This window comes from Otolemur garnettii, unplaced genomic scaffold, assembly GCF_000181295.1.
Source record: "Otolemur garnettii isolate 467f Iridium unplaced genomic scaffold, OtoGar3 scaffold00020, whole genome shotgun sequence".
Taxonomy (NCBI): Eukaryota; Metazoa; Chordata; class Mammalia; order Primates; family Galagidae; genus Otolemur; species Otolemur garnettii.
In genome coordinates, this window is record NW_003852415.1 from 18,001,695 (window position 1) to 18,021,914 (window position 20,220).

Consider the following 20,220-nt stretch of genomic DNA (forward strand, 5'->3'; position numbering starts at 1 on the left):
GCCTAAAAAAAAAAAAAAAAGAAAGAAAGAAAAGTAGTAGTTCTGATACTGCTACATGTTTTGTTTTTTTTTTTTTGCCAGGGCTGGGTTTGAACCTGCCACCTCCAGCATATGGGGCCAGCGCCTTTACTCCTTTGAGCCACAGGCACCACCCGCAATGCTACATGTTGATAAGGATGTAGAATAAGAACTCTTAGGCACTACTGATAGGAATAAATTAGCATAATGCCTTTAGAAAACAATTTGCTGGCCAAGCATTGTGGCTCACATCTATAATCCTAGCACTATGAGAAGCTGAGGCAGGATTGCTTGAGCTTAAGCTCAGGAGTTCAAGATCAGTCTGATCACTACAACTCTTCTGAAAATAGAAAAATTAACTAGGTATGGTGGCGCATTTCTGTAGTCTCAGCTACTCCAGAGACTGAGGCAAGAGGATTGCTTGAGCCCAGGAGTTTGAGATGGCTGTGAGCTAGGCTGACGTCAGGGCACTCTTACCCGAGGTGACAGAGTAAGTCTGTCTCAAAAAAAAAAAAAAAAAAAAGGAAAGAAAACAATTTGCCATCATCTAGTAAAAATGAAGTTGCTTGTGTGCATATGTGTGTATCCCTTAACTCAGCAATTCCAATCAAGATATACACTTAAAAGAAGCTCTTGTATGTGTTTACCAGGAGATGTACATGATGAGGAAGAACACAATCATATTGTTTGTATATAAGATATCTGAAATGTCCTTTACAGTAAAATGGGTAATTAATTACATATTCATGCAGTGAATACAGTAGTTAAGATAACGAACCATCTACCCACAGTAACATGGCTGAATCTCATGAACATAATGCTTAAAAAAAAAAAAAGCAACCCTCAGAAAACTTATGCAAAACCAGTGTGTGGTTTGGAGATGCAATTGTATGTGATGAAACCATAAAGGAAATAAATATACAATTTTGGAATAGTGGTTATCTACAAAGAAGTAGGAAAGAGATGAGATGGGGAGGAGGGCTTGAAGAACTCTAAAGGATGACATTCTATTTTTTCTACTGGGTGCTGAGTACCCATCTATTTGCTGTATTGTCCTATTCTTATATTTCATAGATATTATCTACACGTTTTTTTTTACAGCTACTTAATAAAAATTTCATAGAAAATACATCTTCCTTACTTGAGACATTAATGTTCCTGAACAGCACAATCACCACTAATGCCAGGTAGATACATTTTATTACTTTCTATTAGCTATTGCCAGAGTCTAATTATGACTTAGAAAAGTTTCTCCTAAACCTAAAAATAAGTCATTTTGGTGTCATATCTCCTCATAGGTGTTCATGTTTATTTATACATTATATAATTTTTGTATGTATGAAATATAGCATAACAAGAAAGAGAAAAATACTGTAAAGCTGATGCTGCAAAAGAAAAGATATAATTGAATAGAACTTACTTTAATCCATGTGAAATATAGTACCCAATATGGTTATTTTGTTGAAAGGAGAAAATTATAAAGTTAAAACTGTAGAATAATTGGGATTTTTTTCCCAGAGAGCTAAGATAGCCAAGTGTGCTAAAAAACTTAAACGTCCTATAATCTCACATGTGCTACATCTACTCTAAACTGGTCCCCTGAGGGAATTCCTAAGTATTGTGTTAACCATTACGCCCCAGCAGAGGGCTAGATACAGAGCAGCCACTCAAACGACACGAACAGTCTAAATTATTTCTAAGGTAAAGATTCTGTAAGTAATTTTTCATGAACAATGAAATCTACAAGAGGAAACTATTTTGACCTACCTGCAATGATATCACTTTTCCTTCCAGATTTTCTGCCTTTTTCTTCCATTCAGCTATAAGCTGCTTTTGCTTTTCTAGTTCAGCAGAATACATGGCTTTTTCCTCTGTAAGAAAGTTACATTAGTACTTTGCAATTGTATGATAAAACTGCAATTTTAAGCCATTTGAAATTTTAAAAGTCCAACAAAAATGGTTCAAATGTCTCATCTAGAAAATATTAGCACTAAGGCATGTAAAATTAAATGGAACTAAAGTACTAAGATCATTGTTTCCTCTGCCTAAGCCCTTCTCCACCTGTCTATCATACAGATTCTACTCTTTCTTCATTAACTCCACTGAAATATTTCCTCTTTGGCTATGATTTCTCTACAGCAACAGTTCTCAACCTGTGGGTCACAACCCACAGGAGCTGTATTAAAGGGCCATGGCATTAGGAAGGTTGAGAACCACTGTTCTACAGACTAAGGACCATATCACTTTGTATGCACACTAATTATACCATAAAGCAGAAACAGAAAATTCTTATGTTTAAAATTCAAGATTTCAACCATCTAAAGAACACACAGGTACAAAATTAGGCACAAAACTATAAGCTCCTGTTACTTCATTATACCCATATCCAATCACTCCTGCCTTGTCCCCATTAGCGCTTCATTCACTGTCAAGAATTACTGAATGGAGGCTGGTGCGGTGGCTCATGCCTATAATCCTAGCACTCTGGGAGGTGGAGGTGGATAGATTACCCGAGCTCACAGGTTCGAGATCAGGCTGAGCAAGAGCAAGACCCCGTCGCTAAAAATAGCCAGGTGCTGTGGTGGGTGCCTGTAGTCCCAGCTACTAGGGAGGCTGAGACAAGAGAAATGTTTGAGCCTAAGAGTTAGAGGTTGCTATGAGCTATGACACCACAGCACTCTACTAAGGGTGACAAAGTGAGACTCTGTCTCAAAAAAAAAAAAAGATTATTGAATGCACTAATAAACAAATGGATGGCTGAATGATTTTAAATGGATAAAGGAGGATATGAGAAAGCATTATTTGATTCTCAGAATAAAACTGCTCTAGTTGCTGTTATGTTTCCAAAAAGTATTTTCACTTGGACTAGAAAATGTAGTTACCTCAAAGTACAAATAAATAGCTAAGAACAAGTTAATCAATATTTCAAAGGATAATGATTATTGATGATTAAATGTTAAGTTCAACCTCCAACCACTATCTTAAAATGTAACCATCTTTTCAACGTGTGTATCTCTTTCTTTTTCGGTATTCCTTTCCTTATTACCTGGTCATCTTTCCTCGGGTTACCTGGTCATCTTTCCTCGGGTTACCCTTATATTTCCTCAACTCTCACCTTAACTGGTAATACAGTACTAAAACATATTTTTAGGCCAGGCACAGTGAATCAAACCTGTAGTCCCAGTGACTTGGGAGGCTGAGACCGGAGCATTCCTTGAGCCCAAGAGTTCATGGTTTTAGTAAGCCCTGACAGTGACACTGCCCTGAAGCCTGAGCAATAGAGCAAGACCCTGTCTTTAATAAAAACTAAATAAATAAAACCAAATTTTAATAATTACTAAATATAGTTTATGTTTCCTATTCTTAATTATAAAAAGGAATCTAAATAACTTGTTGAGGACTACTTAACCCCCCCATAAATAGGTAACCTTCTGAATATTTCCCCTTGCCTAATCTAAAATAGCACCCAAATAAAGTACAATTACTAAAAACTATAACTTTTCTTTATTGAAAGATTGACCACACAACTTACCTTGTTGGAAATGCTCTAACACCATCTGCAGGTTGGTTAATGACAGAGCATACTGCTTTACTTGTTCCTGAGAAACAGAAAGCTGCAGTGCAATTTCATCCCTTTGCTTGGAGACCACATTCAGTTGTTCTTGCAATGACTCTACCTGCACACTGGCTTGATGGCTTCAAACAAAGAATAAAAGTCACACTGCTTCTATCTATTTAGATACTTTAATAAGAGAAACACTATCCCCACATCTTATTGCTCTAAATTTAAGTTAGATTTCAAAGTATTTAGAAATTTTATAAGATAAAACATCTTCCTTACATTTTCTTATTGTGGAAAATTCTTATTCAAAATATAAATAATGTAAAAGTTGCCATTTTAATGTGTATAGTTCACTAGTGGCACTATGTACATTCACTGTTGTGCAACCATTACCACCACCCGTGTCTGCAACTTTTTTCATCTTCCCGAACTGCAATTCCATGCCTATTAAACAGTAACTCCCCCTTCTCTGGGAAACTGCCATGCTACTTTCTATCCCTATAAATTTGAGCTTGCTGACATTTTGTTGTATTAAAGTTAGATTTCAAAGAAACTTGAAGGATTCCTCATCTTCATTCTCCTTGTTTGTATTAATTCAATCAGCCTTCCTGTGAAAGTGACTGAACAAGTAGCAATCCTTTTAAAGACTAAGAGGCTAAACAAGAAATGTCAGGAAAAGAAAAATTTACAAATAGCCTGCAACTTTCATGTTTCCAAGCTCAAACTCTTAAGATGGCATTTACCATAAAATGTTAAGTTGTAAGGAACCTTGAAGTCATACTGTCCAGATTCCAATAAGGAAAGAATCCCATGACGCTTCCTTGCTTTTGACACTTGCAATCCTGGTGAACTCAAGACTTTCCAAAGACTAATCCATTGATGAACTGGCCTGATTATTAGTTAAGTATCTTTTACTATCATCTTTCTTTCTGCCTAGATTAAATACAATAACCCCTACTCCAATAATAATCCAGAGATCCCTAAGAAATTTATAGAGTACCTATCCAGGCTTATAGCATTCGTGTACCTCCTTAACATATAATGATTATATTCAAAATACTGCACTAGTCTTCCTGGGTTTTTAATATGCAGTTCTTATTCAAGAGCAGCCCATTAAAGCTCTTTAAGATCACCTACCTCACTTTGAAGAGACTTTACCCAACAGCACCCTCTTGTGGAAGGAACTGTAAACTGACCACCAGAAGACCTGAACTCTGTCCCCAAATTTCTCTGGACTTTGATTTGAATAGCAAATCACTCAAAGGGTAATTGTAAGCGTACATGAAATTAGTCATGATGACACTTAGAAAGTAAATAAATACGAGATGTTAATATTGTTAAGTAAGGGCTCAAAACACCATAATCTGGTTGCAGATCTGAGTTGCTCATATAACAAATATTTACTGAGAAGCTATGTGTATTATACGCTGTATACTGATGGATACAAAATGCATGACATAATTCTAACCTCACAGTGACCTTACATATCATTGAGTGGAATGACAGTATAAGATAGATCAACATTGAGTGGAAGACAGTATAAGATAGATCAACATTGAGTGGAAGACAGTATAAGATAGATCAACAATTATCTGTACCCTGGAAAGAGAAAAGCAGACAGAGGGAAAGAGGGAGTGGGGTGGGGAGGTCACAGTATGTGATACACCTTTGGGGGGCAGAACACAATTGTAAGGACTTTACCTAACAAATGCAATCAATGTAACCTGGTTCTTTGTACCCTCAATGAATCCCCAACAGTAAAAAAAGAAAAAATTACTTGTATCCTAAAGTAAAACATGAATGTATTATCAAAAAAAAAATCAACCTTATCATGCAAGTTCAAAGGAAAAACCTCCCACCTGGGTTTGTTTCTAGATATTATGGAGCAGGATACTAAACAAAGCACCCTTTAGGAAGAAAATGGAATTTGAAGAACAGGTGAGATTGACTAAAAAAACTGTTAGGGATCAGGCCCCACTCTCTAGGCAGAAGAAGTAATACAAAAAGACGAGGCAGAAGAAAAAGAAATAAGAAAAAAAAGTAGCTCTATCTGAGTAATATAGTTTGTCTGGATATGGATGATAATGTGAAAAATAAGGGTAAAATAGTAGACAGCATGACAGCACTCAGTGGTTTTTAAAAGTTGTAACACTAAATTCTCAATAAATGACTAGGTTAAAGAAATTCTGGCAAATCCAAAAACTGATATACTACAGCCATTAAATGCTATTACAAAAATATATGGCTTAATATTTATTGAAACTCATATTATCAAGTGACAGAAATAGGTTAAAAAATAATATGAATAATATGATCTGAATTTTGCTTTAAAAAAGACATATGCACACAAATATAAAAGCATAAAAGGGCACAAAAAGATTATCCCTAGGTGGGTGGGATTCTGCTTCGTGTTCTTTCGGTTTGTGTGATTTTCCTAAAGTATAAAATACAATGTTTTTGTAATTTAAAAAAAGAGAGAGAAAACATTATATTGAGATAAATAAAAATTTTAAAATATATAGCAGAACTGGTCACTTAAACATTCTAATAAACTGGGAGGCACCTGTGGCTCAAGGAGTAGGGCACAGGCCCCATATACGAGAGGTGGTGGGTTGAAACCCGGCCCCGGCCAAAAACTACAAAACAAATAACAACAAGAATTCTAATAAACCAAGATTTAATTCTTCATACTGACCTAGGTCTTCATATTGCTACTTATTTCACTCTCTCCCTTCTCATAACTACACCCAATTCAACCTCAGATCATTTGATGAAAACATCATATACATTAAATTATATGGTTGCTGGACAGAGCTAATTAAATCAGTTAGAATGTCACATCACACTCCTACCACAGTAAGAGGCATTATCTAGGGTGAAGGTTAGAATTTACTGAGTCTGAATAACAGATCTACTTAAGAGTCACAGACTCCAGGTCAAGTGTGGTGGTTCATGCCTATAATCCCAAGCACTTTGGGAGGTCAAGGGAGGAGGATCACTTGAGGTCAGCAGTTCGAGATCAGCCAGAGTAACACAGTGAGACCCTATCTCTACAAAAAAATTTTAAAAAGAGGCCAAGTATGGTGGCTCACGCCTGTAATCCTAACACTCTGGGAGGCCAAGGTGGGTAGACTGCTTTAGCTCTCGAGTTCAAGACCAGCCTGGGCAAGAGGGAGAACCTGGCTCTAAAAAAAAAAAAATAGCTGGGCATTGTGGTGGTGGGCACCTGTAGTCCCAACTACTCAGGAGGCTGAGGCAAGTGAATCACTTGAGTCCAGGAGTTTGAGGTTGCTGTGAGATATGACGCCACAGCACTCTACCCAGGGCGACAAAGTGAAACTCTGTCTCAAAAAAAAAAAAAAAAAAATTAGCCAGGTATGGCAAGAGGATCACTTGAGCACAGGAGTTTGAGGCTGCAACGAGCTATGATAATGCCACTGCACTCCACTCTTGGCAACAAAGTCTTGCTCTGTCTCAAAGAAAGAAAAAAAAAAACTCATAGACTCCAGTGTGAGATTCACTAATATACACATTCTGTATCTAATCTTGGGCAGGTTATTAAATTTCTTTACCCTCAGTTTCTTCATCAGTAAAATGGAGGTAATTAATTTTGTGAGAATGAGCTAACACAAAAAATGCTACTGAGTCTAACATTCAAGAAATGTTCAGTTAAAATTAAAGCAAAAAAAGAAAAAATTACCTTGCATTTTCCATTGCGCTAGAAGATGAAACTAGCTTTTCTTCCAATACTGTGACTTTCTTTCTTAGTTTAGCCTCTCTATCTTCTGCAGCCAAAACTTCACGGGTATAAGAATCTTCTGATTCTAAAAGATGGTTACGTAATCTCTCTAGCTCCTGGTTTAACCGAAATTCTTTGTCCCGTAAACGCTGAACCTAGGTAGAGGACATTATTTTTCTTCTATAAAATACTCCCTTCTAAGACCCTCCACCAAACCACTTTCTCAAATCTTTTTCCCATTATTGGGGTATATTAGTTTTAGAATTATTTACACTAGGAAAAAATTCTCCTGAAATCATTGTGAATATTCATCTGGAAGCTTTAACTTTGCAAAATCTTATTCCCTGGCTCAGTGCTCATAGCACAGTGGTTATAGCGCCAGCCAAATACACTGAGGCTGGCTTGGTGGGTTAGAACCCAGCCTGGGCCTGCTAAACAACACTGATAACCACAACAAAAAATAGCCTGGCATTGTAGCTGGTAGTCCCAGCTACTTGGGAGCTGAGGCAAGAGAATCACTTAAGCCCAAGAGTTGGAGGTTGCTGTTAGCTGTGACACCATGGTATTTTACCAAGGGTGACATAGTGAGATTCTGTTTCAATCAACAAAGAAAAAAAAAAACTTATTCTCTGAAGCTATAATAAAAAGTGGAATTATACAAAAGTGTTCTGTATACTAAGTATTCTTTCAGAAAGACCACCTTTTCAGCAAGTCTAATTTTTTCATACTTTATGAGCAAGAACATTTTCTTATATCCAAGATATGCCAAGGTTTACACTTTTGAAAATAAATAAAATGCATTTTGGGACATCAAAATCCTACTAAAGCACATCAGAGGAAGACTAAGAAGAATCACCAAAGAGAGAAGTTAATTTTGATTAATAATTCTTCAAGATCTCTTACTTAACAGTTATTAAACTATTGATTCACTGTTCCTTTAAAGTATGAGTATACCTCATTCTGTAGGGCACTGTTTTCCATTTGTTTCTGTTTCAGGGACAACATGACTTGGTCTCTCTCCTGTTGAAATGTAACTGTCTTCTCCTGCATTGACTTAACTGCATTTAAGAGTTGATTCAACTCCCCAGTCTTGCCCTTTTGGAAAGAAATAACTTCAGCTTTAAAGAAAAATACATTTTAAAAAAAGACATTTTCTTCATCAAATAATTTAAAAATACAATGAGCTATGTCAAGGTCATCCAAGCCAAGGAAAGTCTCAGAATCTGACACAGTCTAGAGAAGTCTAAGGAAACATGACTTCTAAAATATAATGTGGTATCCTGGATAGCATCCTGGAACAGGAAAGGGCACTCATAGAAATTAAGCAATTCAAATAAACTATGAACTTAGTGAATAGTAATGCCTTAATACTGGTTCATGAGATGTGTCAAAGGCACCACAGCAATGTAAAATGTCAACAATGGAAACTGGGTATGAAGTATTTGAGAACTATCTCCATCATCTCTGCATCTTTTCTATAAATCTAAAACTACTCTAAAAGTTTATTAGAAATGTTTTTAAAGGAGCCCAAAAGACAAAAATCTCTTCAAAATTACCCTATACAACAAACTCCCACCCGAATCAACAAAATGTGTGTACATGCTTGTCTGTCCATTCATAAGCACCCACAATTGTTATTAGAGAAAGTAACTTCACTGTAAAAGCAGGGTCATAAATTTCAGACGATAGGTGGAATTCTAAAAAGCACGCAATGCCTGGGCTCACAGGTTCAAGACCAGCCTGAGCCAGAGCGAGACCCTTCCTCTAAAAATAGTGGGGGTGTTGTGGCAGGCACCAGCTCCTTGGGAGAGTGAGGCAAGAGAATTGCTTGAGCCCAAGAATTAGAGGTTGCTGTGAGTTATGACACCACGGCATCTACCAAGGGCAACAAAGTGGTACGGTCTCAAAATAAAAATAAGCACATAAAGTGTCAGGCTGTTTACAACCAATTCTTTTTCTAATTCTTTAAAAATATGCATATTAAATGAATCTATTTATGATTTAGTACATTTTAAGTTTCCTTGTAAACTTTTCATTCAAGAATATACAGAGATTGAGTGCCTGTAGCTCAGTGGTTAAGGCAACAGCCACATGCACCAGGCTGGTGGGTTTGAACCTGGCCCAGGCCTGCTAGACAACTACCACAAACAACAATAACAACAAAATAGCTGGGTGGTGTAGCAGGTGCCTGTAGTCCCAGCTACTTGGGAGGCCAAGGCAAAAGAAACACTTAAACCCAAGAGTTGGAGGTTGCTGTGAGATGTGACATCACAGCACTCTATGGAGGGTGACATAGTGAGACTCTGTCTCTCTCTCTTTATATATATATACATAAAATGCATCCCATTAAAACTAAAATATTAATATAAAACCATCTGTTCCTTTCATCTCAACACCCTCTCTGGGATAGGGAGGCCAATGTTTTCTGAATAGATTTTCAAGGCCAGGCATAGTGGCTCATGTCTGTAATCTTAGCAATCTACGAGGCTGAGGCTAGTGGATCACTTGAGCTCAGGAGTTCAAGATCAGTGTGAGCAAGAGCAAGACTCAGACATTACTAAAAAAATGGAAAAATTACTGGGAGGCTGAGGTGGGTGGATTGCCTGAGCTCATGGGTTTGAGACCAGCCTAAGCTACAGCGAGACCTCAATCTCTAAAACTAGCCAGGCGTTGTGGTGGGCGCCTGTAGTTCCAGCTACTCGGGAGGCTGAGGCAAGAGAATCACTTGAGCCCAAGAGTTTGAGGTTGCTGGGGGCTATAACACCACAGCACTCTATGGGGGGCAAGAAAGTGAGACTCTGTCTCAAAAAAAAAAAAAAAGAAAAGAAAAGAAAAGAAAAAGAAAAATTAGCCAGGCGTTGTGGTGGGCACCTCGTAGTCCCAGATACTTGGGAGGCGAGGCAGGAGGATGTCTGGAGTCCAGGGAATTTGAGGTTGCTGTAAGGACACCATGGCACTCTAGCCTAGGGCAACGGAGTCAGACTGTCTCAAAAAATAAATAAATAAACCCAAATAAATTTTCAGTTAATTTCTCTTTCACATTACAAAGAAAGGGCAAATGTTTGAGAAATTAAACAGATTTAAAAATCTATTGAGGGTACCTCTTTCTCCCTAAAAAAAGATACTATTGGCTTGGTGCTAGTAACTCAGCGGCTAGGGCACCAGCCACATACAGCAGAGCTGGTGGGACAGAATCCAGTCCAGGCCTGCCAAACAACAATGACAACTACAACCACAAAACAGCCGGGCGTTGTGCCAGGCACCTGTAGTCCCAGCTACTTGGGAGGCTGAGGCAAGAGAATCACTTAAGCCCAAGAATTTGAGGTTGCTGTGCGCTGTGATGCCACTGGCACTCTACCGAGGGCAACAAAATGAGACTCTGTCTCAAAAAAAAAGAAAGATACCATTTATTATATTTAAAATGTAATCTAAAGGTACTCTTAAAATATAGGGTATTAGAAGAATTGTTTTACATTAATTACCTCCAAGTAAAATATTTACATACTACTTAACTAACCCATAGGGAAGCTTCCTAAAAGGTAGGAGAGCCTTAATAAAATCTGCACACTTTAGATCTGTAAATGTCAATGAAATAGAACTAAACTGAACAAAATGCTAAAATTGCAGAAGAAAAAAATAAATACAACAGAGGACTTCATTGTTCCTGGGTTCTACTCTTATAGCCATCATATAGATTAAACCCAATTCCTGGGTTCCTGGGTTCTACTCTTGTAGGCATCATATAGATTAAACCGAATTTTGGTTAGTGAGCTAGGAAGCTCTAGCCTCTAAGTCTTTTTCACATCATTTACAGACCAGTCCATGAAAGTTCAGAAGTTATCTTTGAAGGGCGAAAAACCTCAACACTAATCATCAGTGTACCTACTTATTCAGATGGCAAAGAAGAGAAGTTTTCATAACTTTAATCCAAGACTCTCAGAGAGACCTTACTTGGCAAATGGGATTTAATCATTTCATATCTTGCACCTGGCAGCATGCACATGCTCAAGAATCACTAGTTGAATACTCTTTTGTTCTGCCCTTCATCTCTTTTCCAAATTTCTACTACTAAAAGTGTGGAATCACAGTAAAAATGTACTATCAAAAGCATCTATCATAGTATTAAGTTATTAAGTATGAAATGTCTGATTTCCTTTAAGTATAAACTTTGACAGTTGATATTTCTGACATTTCACTTTGATTTTTGTTTTTAATTGTGAAGGTACAACCTCATTCTTTCAAATCCATGTTTTGGCTTGTGATTTTCAATGGTTTTTTACAGCAATTTTTGTGAAATCATGTATAAGTCAAAAGTTGGCACTTTTTTTGAGTTTCATTGTTGAATGAATGAACATAGACAGCTCAAGATATTAACTAAGTGTTTGGGAAGTATGTGGCGCATCAATACACAGTATGGTATGTTGATTTGAGATGTTCTGTTCTGGTGATTTTAATCTTGAAAATGAGCAACGTGGGCCACCTGAGACCAAGGTGGATAAAGAGCTGAAAATTGCAGTGGAAGTGAATCCATCTCAACCCTGTGTAAATTGGCAACAAGGTTTGATGTTACTATTCCAACAATATAGACCATCTGAAACAAATCAGCAAAGTAAAAAAGCTGAATAGATGGGTCCAGCATGAACTGAGGAAGCATCAGTTCATAGAAACTGTCTCAAAGCTTGCCTTTCTTTGCTGTCATGACATGAAGGTGAAAGAACCATTTCTATATCATATTGTTACATGTGATGAAAATGGCTTCTTGTTAACAACAGCAAGCCTTCAGCATGATGGATGCACACAGATAAAGTGCTGAAACAGTCTAAACCAAATATTCATCACAAAAACCAAACGGTATCTGTTTGGTGGTCCAGCATTGGTATTTATCTACTACAGCTTCTTAAAACCTGATCGGTCAATTATAGCAGGTGTCTACTGAAACCAGTTGAATGAGATGCTGAGGACACTTGCAATTTAGCAGCTGAGACTGGTCAACAAAGATAGGCCAATCCAAGACACTGTTACACAAACAATGCTGCTCAAACTGCAGACGCTGGAGTTAGAAATTCTCTCTCATCTACCATATCCACCAGACCTTGCATCAACTGACTACCACTTCTTCCAGAGTTTGGACCACTTTTCTTACAAGGACAAATATTCAGTGTTTAACAAGCTGTGGAAAACATCTTTTGTGATTTTATCACCACTTGCCCTCCAGGCTTCTTCCCTACTGGCACATATAAGCTACTTTTAAAATGGCAAAACTGTGTCAACAGTGAGGTGCACACTTCGATTAATTGTACTGCTTCTTCTTTGAGACATAATAAACTAAACTTTTGACTTGAAATCATACATTTCAGATTTAATAACCTAATATAACAGGAGATTATATTAAATAGTCTTATTAAATGAATATCATGTAAAAATTTAAATTTATCAAAAGCTGTTGGCACTATCCATACAACTGCTATGACCCTCTGTTTTATGGTTGAATGAACAACCAGTAAGGTCAAAACACGCTTCAAGTCACATCCAGTGACAGAGCTGGGATCAGAATATGCTCATAGCTAAAACTTTTCAAATTCCAGGTGGTAACTAAATGATTCATAAAAATCGGTAAGTCATCCAGCATATTATCTTTTAAACAGAGTATACATGTAGTAAGGGCCATTTCTGGTTTCCCAACTTTTTACTCTCTCTCTCACACACACACTTACTTTGTCAAAATGTAAAATATATATATATATTTTTACTGATCATGATCAAAGACACACTGCATATTTCACAGTGCTTCCCCACTCCTATCGGAATCTCTCAAATGTTAATTAACCCTTACTAGCAGCTATAAAATATACCTAAAATTTCGTTTAAATTGATGTGACTTCAAAATTTCCTCTTGGGAGACACACTTCTGGAGAAAAATACTAATTGCTACTAAATTCTTTTTTTCTACTTAACAAGTGATCAAAAATTAATGTGTTATTAAAAATATTTGGAAATATCTAATAATTTGAGGAAGATAATTCCGGATGCCTCTGAAGAAAACTTACTTAGAAAAAATTTTGACACCTTGAAATAAATATTCCTAAGTGAAAAAATTCAGTCCTCCTCAAAGAGAGTATCAATAGAGTATGAATTAAAAACCTCCTCCACACCCAATTCCCTTCTATAATACCCCAGCCAGAACATACCTGCTCTTTTTCTTTCAATAGCTGCTCAAAAGCAAGAGCCTTCTCCTTCATTGAATGACACTCAAACTCTTTTTCTCGCAGCATCATAGAAAATTTCATATTAGTCTCTTGTAATGCTTGATATTCTGTTTCCTTTCCCCTAGATGTCTCTGCTATTTTTTCGTTTTCCCCTTTTAATTTACTAATGTCCATTTCTAAAATTAATATTCTCTCTTTCAGGTTTGTTACTGCCTGCCTCAAAAGTTCATTTTCATTTACTTTGTTAGTGAAATTTTCATTTGAAGAAACTAACTGATCACTTTTGGCTTTGATGAGGAGGTCTTTTTCCTTAAGTAATTTTTGTAAAACATCTTGTTTCTCCTTTAGCTGCTTCATTTCTGAATCAGTTTGTTCATGTTTTTTTCTTTCCATATCTGAAGTGGCAGCAATAGAGTCAGACAACCTGTGATTATTTTCCTGAAGAGTTTTAATTGTTGCATCTTTTTCTTGCAGTGATTTCCTGAGCTCTTCTATCTCTTGCTGAAATAACTGAGAAGACTCACTTGATACACCAGACGTGCTTACTGTGAGCGACTTTGCTGAAGGAGGAGTAAGCGATGCTCCAGAAGAGAGCTGGGGTGAAATAATATCAAGTTTTCCTAAAAGAAGATCCTTGGTATTACAAAGTTGCCCTATGCTGTGTTGAACTTGTGCTAACTCCTGCCCAAAATTTTTTAGTTTGGTTTCATTCTGCTCATAACTTTGGATCAGGCCAGTATAGTCCACTTGTAATTTAGAATTATTATCACTCTCAACCAAAACTTGTGCCTGAAGTTGATGAAGTTCTTCCTGAAGCTGAGCTGACTCATGTTGCATGTTCTGCACTGTGGTCATAACCTGCTGTTTCCACTCTTCCATTTTCTTTACTTGCTGTTTTAACTTATCACGTTCCTGTAGGAGCTCCTCAAACTGATTACTGTTGACACCTCCAACCTCATTACCAGAGCTAGAAGTTTGTAAAACTGCCAGTAGAGTCTGACATTTCTGACTTAAGGCATCTATTTCAATGTCTTTTTCTCGAATGATACGCGATAAATTTTGAACAGTTTCTCTAAACATATCTTGGCCACTGCTTTCAAATCTAGTAGACAGTTTTTTATTTTCATCTTGCAGCTTATTGAGAGCTGCTTCTTTGGCAGCAACTATATCCATCATTTTGTGATATTCTGTTTTTAGATGGCTATTTTCCCTTGTTTTCTCATTGAAAATAGCTAACACTCGTTCTTTTTCCATAGCGTAGGCCTGCAGTTGCTGTTGAAGGTCAACAATATCTGGGGTGTAGGAAGTTGAGGAAATTCTAGCATGAAGAGTTTGTATCTCTAAATCTTTCTGCTGGATAATCTGAGTTAGTTTACCAACCTCATCTCTGCACAAATGATCAATCTGTTTAGTTAAAGATATATTCTTTTCATTTAGAAGTTTAATCTCTAGTTCTCGTTCTTTTATTCCTTTCACTAACTTTTCAGTTTCAGCTTTAGATAAATCATGCTTTTCACTTCCATTTTCTATGTTAAGGCTCTGAACTTTTGTTTCTTGAAAAATATTAGAATTCTCTGTTTGAATGTCCTGTCTTTCTTCATGCAACTGGATTTTGATTTGTTCAATTGTTTTTTGCAAATTCTTAATTTCCTCATCTTTCTCTAAAAAGAGTGCGGTGTGGGTGACATTCATCTGCTCGTGCTGGCTTCTAAACTCATCCATTTCCTTCTTCTGCTCCTGTAAAGACTGAAGTAGTTGCATCTTACTCTGGTTTTGATCTTCAATCATCTTTTGATAATGCTGAATTTCTTTTTCAAGATGATCCTTGATTCTATTCAGCTGAGACACCTCAGATTCTAGTTCAGTGACACCATCAAGGGTTTTAGGGTCGGCCACAGGAGCAGCTTCAGTCTGCTGTTCCCTGAGCTGTTCCAGTTCTTCTTGTAGATGATTGTTTTCTTCTTTCATGGATCCAAGACGTCTATCCCTTTCCTCTAAGGTCTGCTTCAAAATTTCATTTTTTCTTAAGGCCTGAAAATATTCCCCTTGCAGTTCTGAACTTCTCTCTTCAAGTTTTTCAATAAAAATTTCTTTCTCGTGTATAAGCTGTGCCAATCGCTTCTGCTCTTCTAAACTAGAGGACAAAATGTTCTTAGTTTCTTTATGATTGGCATCCAGTTGCTGGATATTCTTTTTGAGTTCTGCTATTTCACAGTCTTTCTCTTGACTGAGTTTAATCAGACGTTCCTGTTCCTGCTGGAAGGCAGAGGCATTCACATTACGCGCATTGGACAGTTCTTCAATGGTTTGCTCATACTTGTTTGCTTCTTCCAATAGTCTCTTTTCGGCCCGACACAACTCTGCTTCTATCTGTCCTTTTTCCATTTTTAGAGTCTCCACAATAGTATTGTTTTCCAGAGAAATCTGATTGTTACCAGCAATAGATTCTTCCAATTGTTGTCTTACATCTTCACATGCTAAAACCAACTTTTCATTTTCCATTTTGAGATCAAAACCAATTTTCTTTAAATTTTCATTGAGCTGTTCTAGTTCTGAAAGATTTTGCTTTAAGTTCCTAACTTCAGCTTCTCTTTCTTTTAGTAAGTTATCCTTAAAATTACTGCCAGAGTCTTGATTAAGAGACTGAATTAACTCAATTCTGACTCGAGAGAGATCCTCCTCCTTCTGTCTAACATTTTCCCTTAGTTCAAAGTTCTCCTTCTGCGTGTTCAAGTTATTTTCTTGTGATTTATTTAGCTGGTCTATTAAATCTTCTACTTTATCCTCAAGCTTCTGCTTGGTTAAATATAAATCATTTATGACCAGTTCACTTTGAATTAATTTTTCTTTCTGCATATCTAATTCTTTAGTAATGTTTATTTTATCATCTTCAAATTGACAAACTCTCTTTTTTTCATCATCTAGATCTTGTTTCAGTTTACTGATGATGCTATCTCCTTCATTTCGTTGTTTTGACAGCTGATCTTTCATCAAAATCATGTGCTGAAAGAAAAAATAATTTGCTAGTAACATCAGTTTCTCATTTTACTACCCAAAGAAAATTTTATAAAATTTCATACATAATAATCTCAGATATTTCTAATTCTTTTTAACAATAATTTTTGTTTACCACAACATCCCCTACAAAATTAATTAGTAATATCTTACAGCAAGTCAATTTTGTCATCTTTTTAAAATTTTATCATTTTAGGGATGAGGATTTAAAGCCAAAGAAAATAAATTATGTGTTATTTTCAACTCTTAAAACACTAGCACAGAAATCAACAAAGTCTAGTCCATGGGCCAAATCAGATCTGATGCTTATTTTCATGGAGCAAATTTTACTGAACACAGCCAAACTCCTATGTTTATATATCCTAACAGCAGAGTTGAGTAGTTCCAACTAAGACTATATGTACTACACAAAGCCAAAAATATTTACTACAAAGCATTTTACAAAATAAGCTTCTCAACCTCCATGACTACAGCATAAATAAACTAAAACATTAAAATCCCAAAATTAAATTACAACCATTGGTTTTTGCACACTGATCCAGTATTACGTCCACCTCACTGTCCTTAGTATAGCAGTATTACCTTTGTAGCTTCTTGGTTTTGTTTGTCCAGTTCTTCTAACTCAGCTGTCAGTATTTCCTTTTCAGTAATACTCTGATCAAGTTCTTGTTCCTTTGCCTCCAAATTAAGTCTTAAGTTGTGTAATTCTGAATCCAAACTCACGTCTCTCATTGCTGTACTTTTAATTATTTCATATTCATTGTTCAATTTTAAAAGTGATATCTGAAGTTCTTCCTGTAATGATAAAGGGAAAAAAAGTAACAATACTGTCAAACAAAAAGGAGACACCAAAAGATTAAAATATCTTATCAAGATTAACATAACTTGAGAAATCTATTGTAAATTCTGTGTGTTGGAGATGTTACTGAACAATACCTCAATAATGATATATAAACAACTACAGCCTTCGTGTGCTATCTGTAGCTTCAAACAAAACATTTCTGTAACCTAGACAACATGCAATGATTGTAAGCTTGTCTTCTAGTTCCAATTTCTTTATACAAAAAGTCTCCGTTTGAGAGCCTTAATTCCTTAAAAAGCCTGATATAGACCTCACAAAAGAGATCCAACAAAAGTATTATTAAAGCATCTCCATTATAATTCTTATTTACTTCTAACTCAAAAGTTTATTCTAAACTACATCTGAAAAATAGAAACAGCATTCCCTTATGTCTTTGTAAAGTTATCTACTCAATTAGGAGAACCACAAACTTTTTTTTCAGGTAAACCTTGTGATCATACACAGACTTATAGGTACTTTTGGCATCCTTAGTAAGAAGACCCAAGATAGACACAGTTCTTAAGTGTTACGACAGACTACTTAATACTAAAAGAAAGGAGAAATAGCTACCTGGAATAGCTACACAGTCCAAAAAGATCATAAAAAAATTACAGGTCCTGCTATCAGCTATGCACACAGAGGTCTGCAAACTATAAAATATACCTAGGTCAACCTGATGAAGAGCAGAATAAAAGAGAAGAGTAATAGAACAAAGAAAAAATATGCCTGTATAGTACAATAATTATTGTATTAGAAAAAGGGATAGCAAGAATCAAACAGTACATAGGATAGTGCACACAACTAAGAATTTTTCCACTTAATACCAACAGTGCCCCTCTTTGAGCAAAACACTGCTTAAATGCTAATGTGGAAAGATGCTGAAAACAATGTCAAGATATCTACGTGAAAGAACAGTACTGATGGTATCTGACATTTGTCCTTTTAAAATATATATATATAATCATACAGGCATAGATATAGTCTGGAAAGAAATACCAGAAATTGGTAAGAGAACAAGCAAAAGAAGTACAAAGAATATATCACTTATACTGTCTGTAGCTTGTCAATATATATTACTGAACACATATATCATTAAGTAGGTATTACTTTTAAAAAGCTAAGAATTTAAATTGAGTTAAGATACTGTCCTTTGACTTAATAATACCAGCTTACAAATGTCCTATATTTAAGCACCTGCCTTAGCCAAAGTGGTACAAACCAAAATATCTCTCCCCAGACACACTCTTTAGTCCATCCTTGCTACACAAAAAAAGATCTGATTTCCACCACTGAAATTGCCCCTTTATCCCTTACCACTAAAAAATTCCTGTCCACCACAATAGACACATTCTGAGGCAGATAAACACTATATACACTCATTTGAGTATGCTACTCCAGACGGCCCAATCCACCAGTGCATGCTGCTGCTGTCAGGACTTCATCTGCAACCAAAACAAGGCCTTTACTTATCCTTCCTGTTCGTATCAGTGTGTCTAAGGACTTATCTCTAAACATAAACTCTGGCCAGTCTCATACTCTGAACCTTGCCCAGGTACTTTGACTTGTCCTGACAGACATCAGTGAGATCACCTTTCTCCTCAGGACTCCCAATAATTAAACATTTAATTTTGACAAAAACGAAGCTAATATACACAGCATTTTAATTCTGCCCCCATTTTTACAGCACCCACCTTTTCTTGACTCAATAATGACTTCTCTTTTTCTAAAACTTGAACTTGCATTTTAAGTTTCAGATTGTCTTCAGTGAGACTGTTATCCTACAAAAAAGTTAAAGCAGTGTTTTCAGATAATAAGAAATTTCTAGTTTACAGAAAAGCAGGCAAGCTATACAACTGCGTTGTTTCTACTCAGTATTTCTTCTATGACATATAACAATTATAAGAATGCAAAAAAAATTATAAGAATGCAACACTGGACCACCTAAAGCAGAGCTTCTCAAACTGTGGGTCATATTAAAGGCTCGTGGTATTAGGAAGGTTGAGAACCACTGACCTACAGGCAGTCATTCATTTTAGACATTCTTATGAGAATTTATTTGGAAATTACTAGAAACAACTCCCTGAATTCCTTATGAAAAGTCAAAACTCATTTCTTATTTTGGTATAGGATTGCTTCTACTGTCTCTATACCTGCATTTTTCAATTATGAAACTTCTTAAATTATATCAATTTATAATGTAAAAAGTTAACATTTCTGTTATTAATCAGAAAACATACGATTACTAAGACAAAAGTTCCCAGGGTTAATTTATAAGACAAAAGTTCCTGGGGTTAGTTCACATGTATTTGTAAAACAAACAAACAAACCAAAACACAAAATAAGCAAAATTTTCTTAGTAAACCAATGACAAAAATCTTTCTCCCTTAAATGTATTTACCTGGTTTAAACCAGTCAGTCTCATTATTTCCTTTTCTGCATCTGTAAAGGCAAATCAATTTGACATTAAAATTATTTAGAATAACTTACTACCTCCTACCTTAAACTCAGGAATGCAACCCATTTAAAACAAAGCATGTATCTAAGCACAATTAGCAAGCACTAACAGTTCTTAGTGAACATTTTCATTTTTTATTATTTTGACTACATCAAATAAATAACATAAATGCCAATTTAAAAGTATGTTGAAATCCAATTCTATGGAAAAGTGTAAGAAAGAACTGTAACTATTCTGGGATGGGTGGAGGGAGGGTGATTGGTGGGACCACACCTATGGTTCATCTTACAAGGATACATGTGAATCTTTCTAAATGTAGAATATAAATGTCTTAACACAATAACTAAGAAAATGACATGAAGGCTATGTTAACCAGTTTGATGA

At 36.0% G+C, this 20,220-nt stretch overlaps 1 protein-coding gene across 2 annotated transcripts in view; it reads right to left on the minus strand.

Annotated features, from left to right (window-relative positions):
• TRIP11 (thyroid hormone receptor interactor 11) overlaps nt 1–20,220 on the minus strand; it is a 69,390-nt gene that overhangs the window by 25,045 nt on the left and 24,125 nt on the right. For both annotated transcript variants that reach the window (XM_003786992.2, XM_023511549.1), the window contains exons 8-15: nt 19,780–19,820; nt 19,073–19,159; nt 17,123–17,335; nt 13,508–16,528; nt 8,274–8,414; nt 7,281–7,474; nt 3,551–3,714; nt 1,786–1,889 (exon numbers count right to left, since the gene is read on the minus strand). In XM_003786992.2, the coding sequence (XP_003787040.1) occupies nt 1,786–1,889; nt 3,551–3,714; nt 7,281–7,474; nt 8,274–8,414; nt 13,508–16,528; nt 17,123–17,335; nt 19,073–19,159; nt 19,780–19,820 (3,965 nt within the window). The remainder of the gene's footprint in view (nt 1–1,785; nt 1,890–3,550; nt 3,715–7,280; nt 7,475–8,273; nt 8,415–13,507; nt 16,529–17,122; nt 17,336–19,072; nt 19,160–19,779; nt 19,821–20,220) is intronic.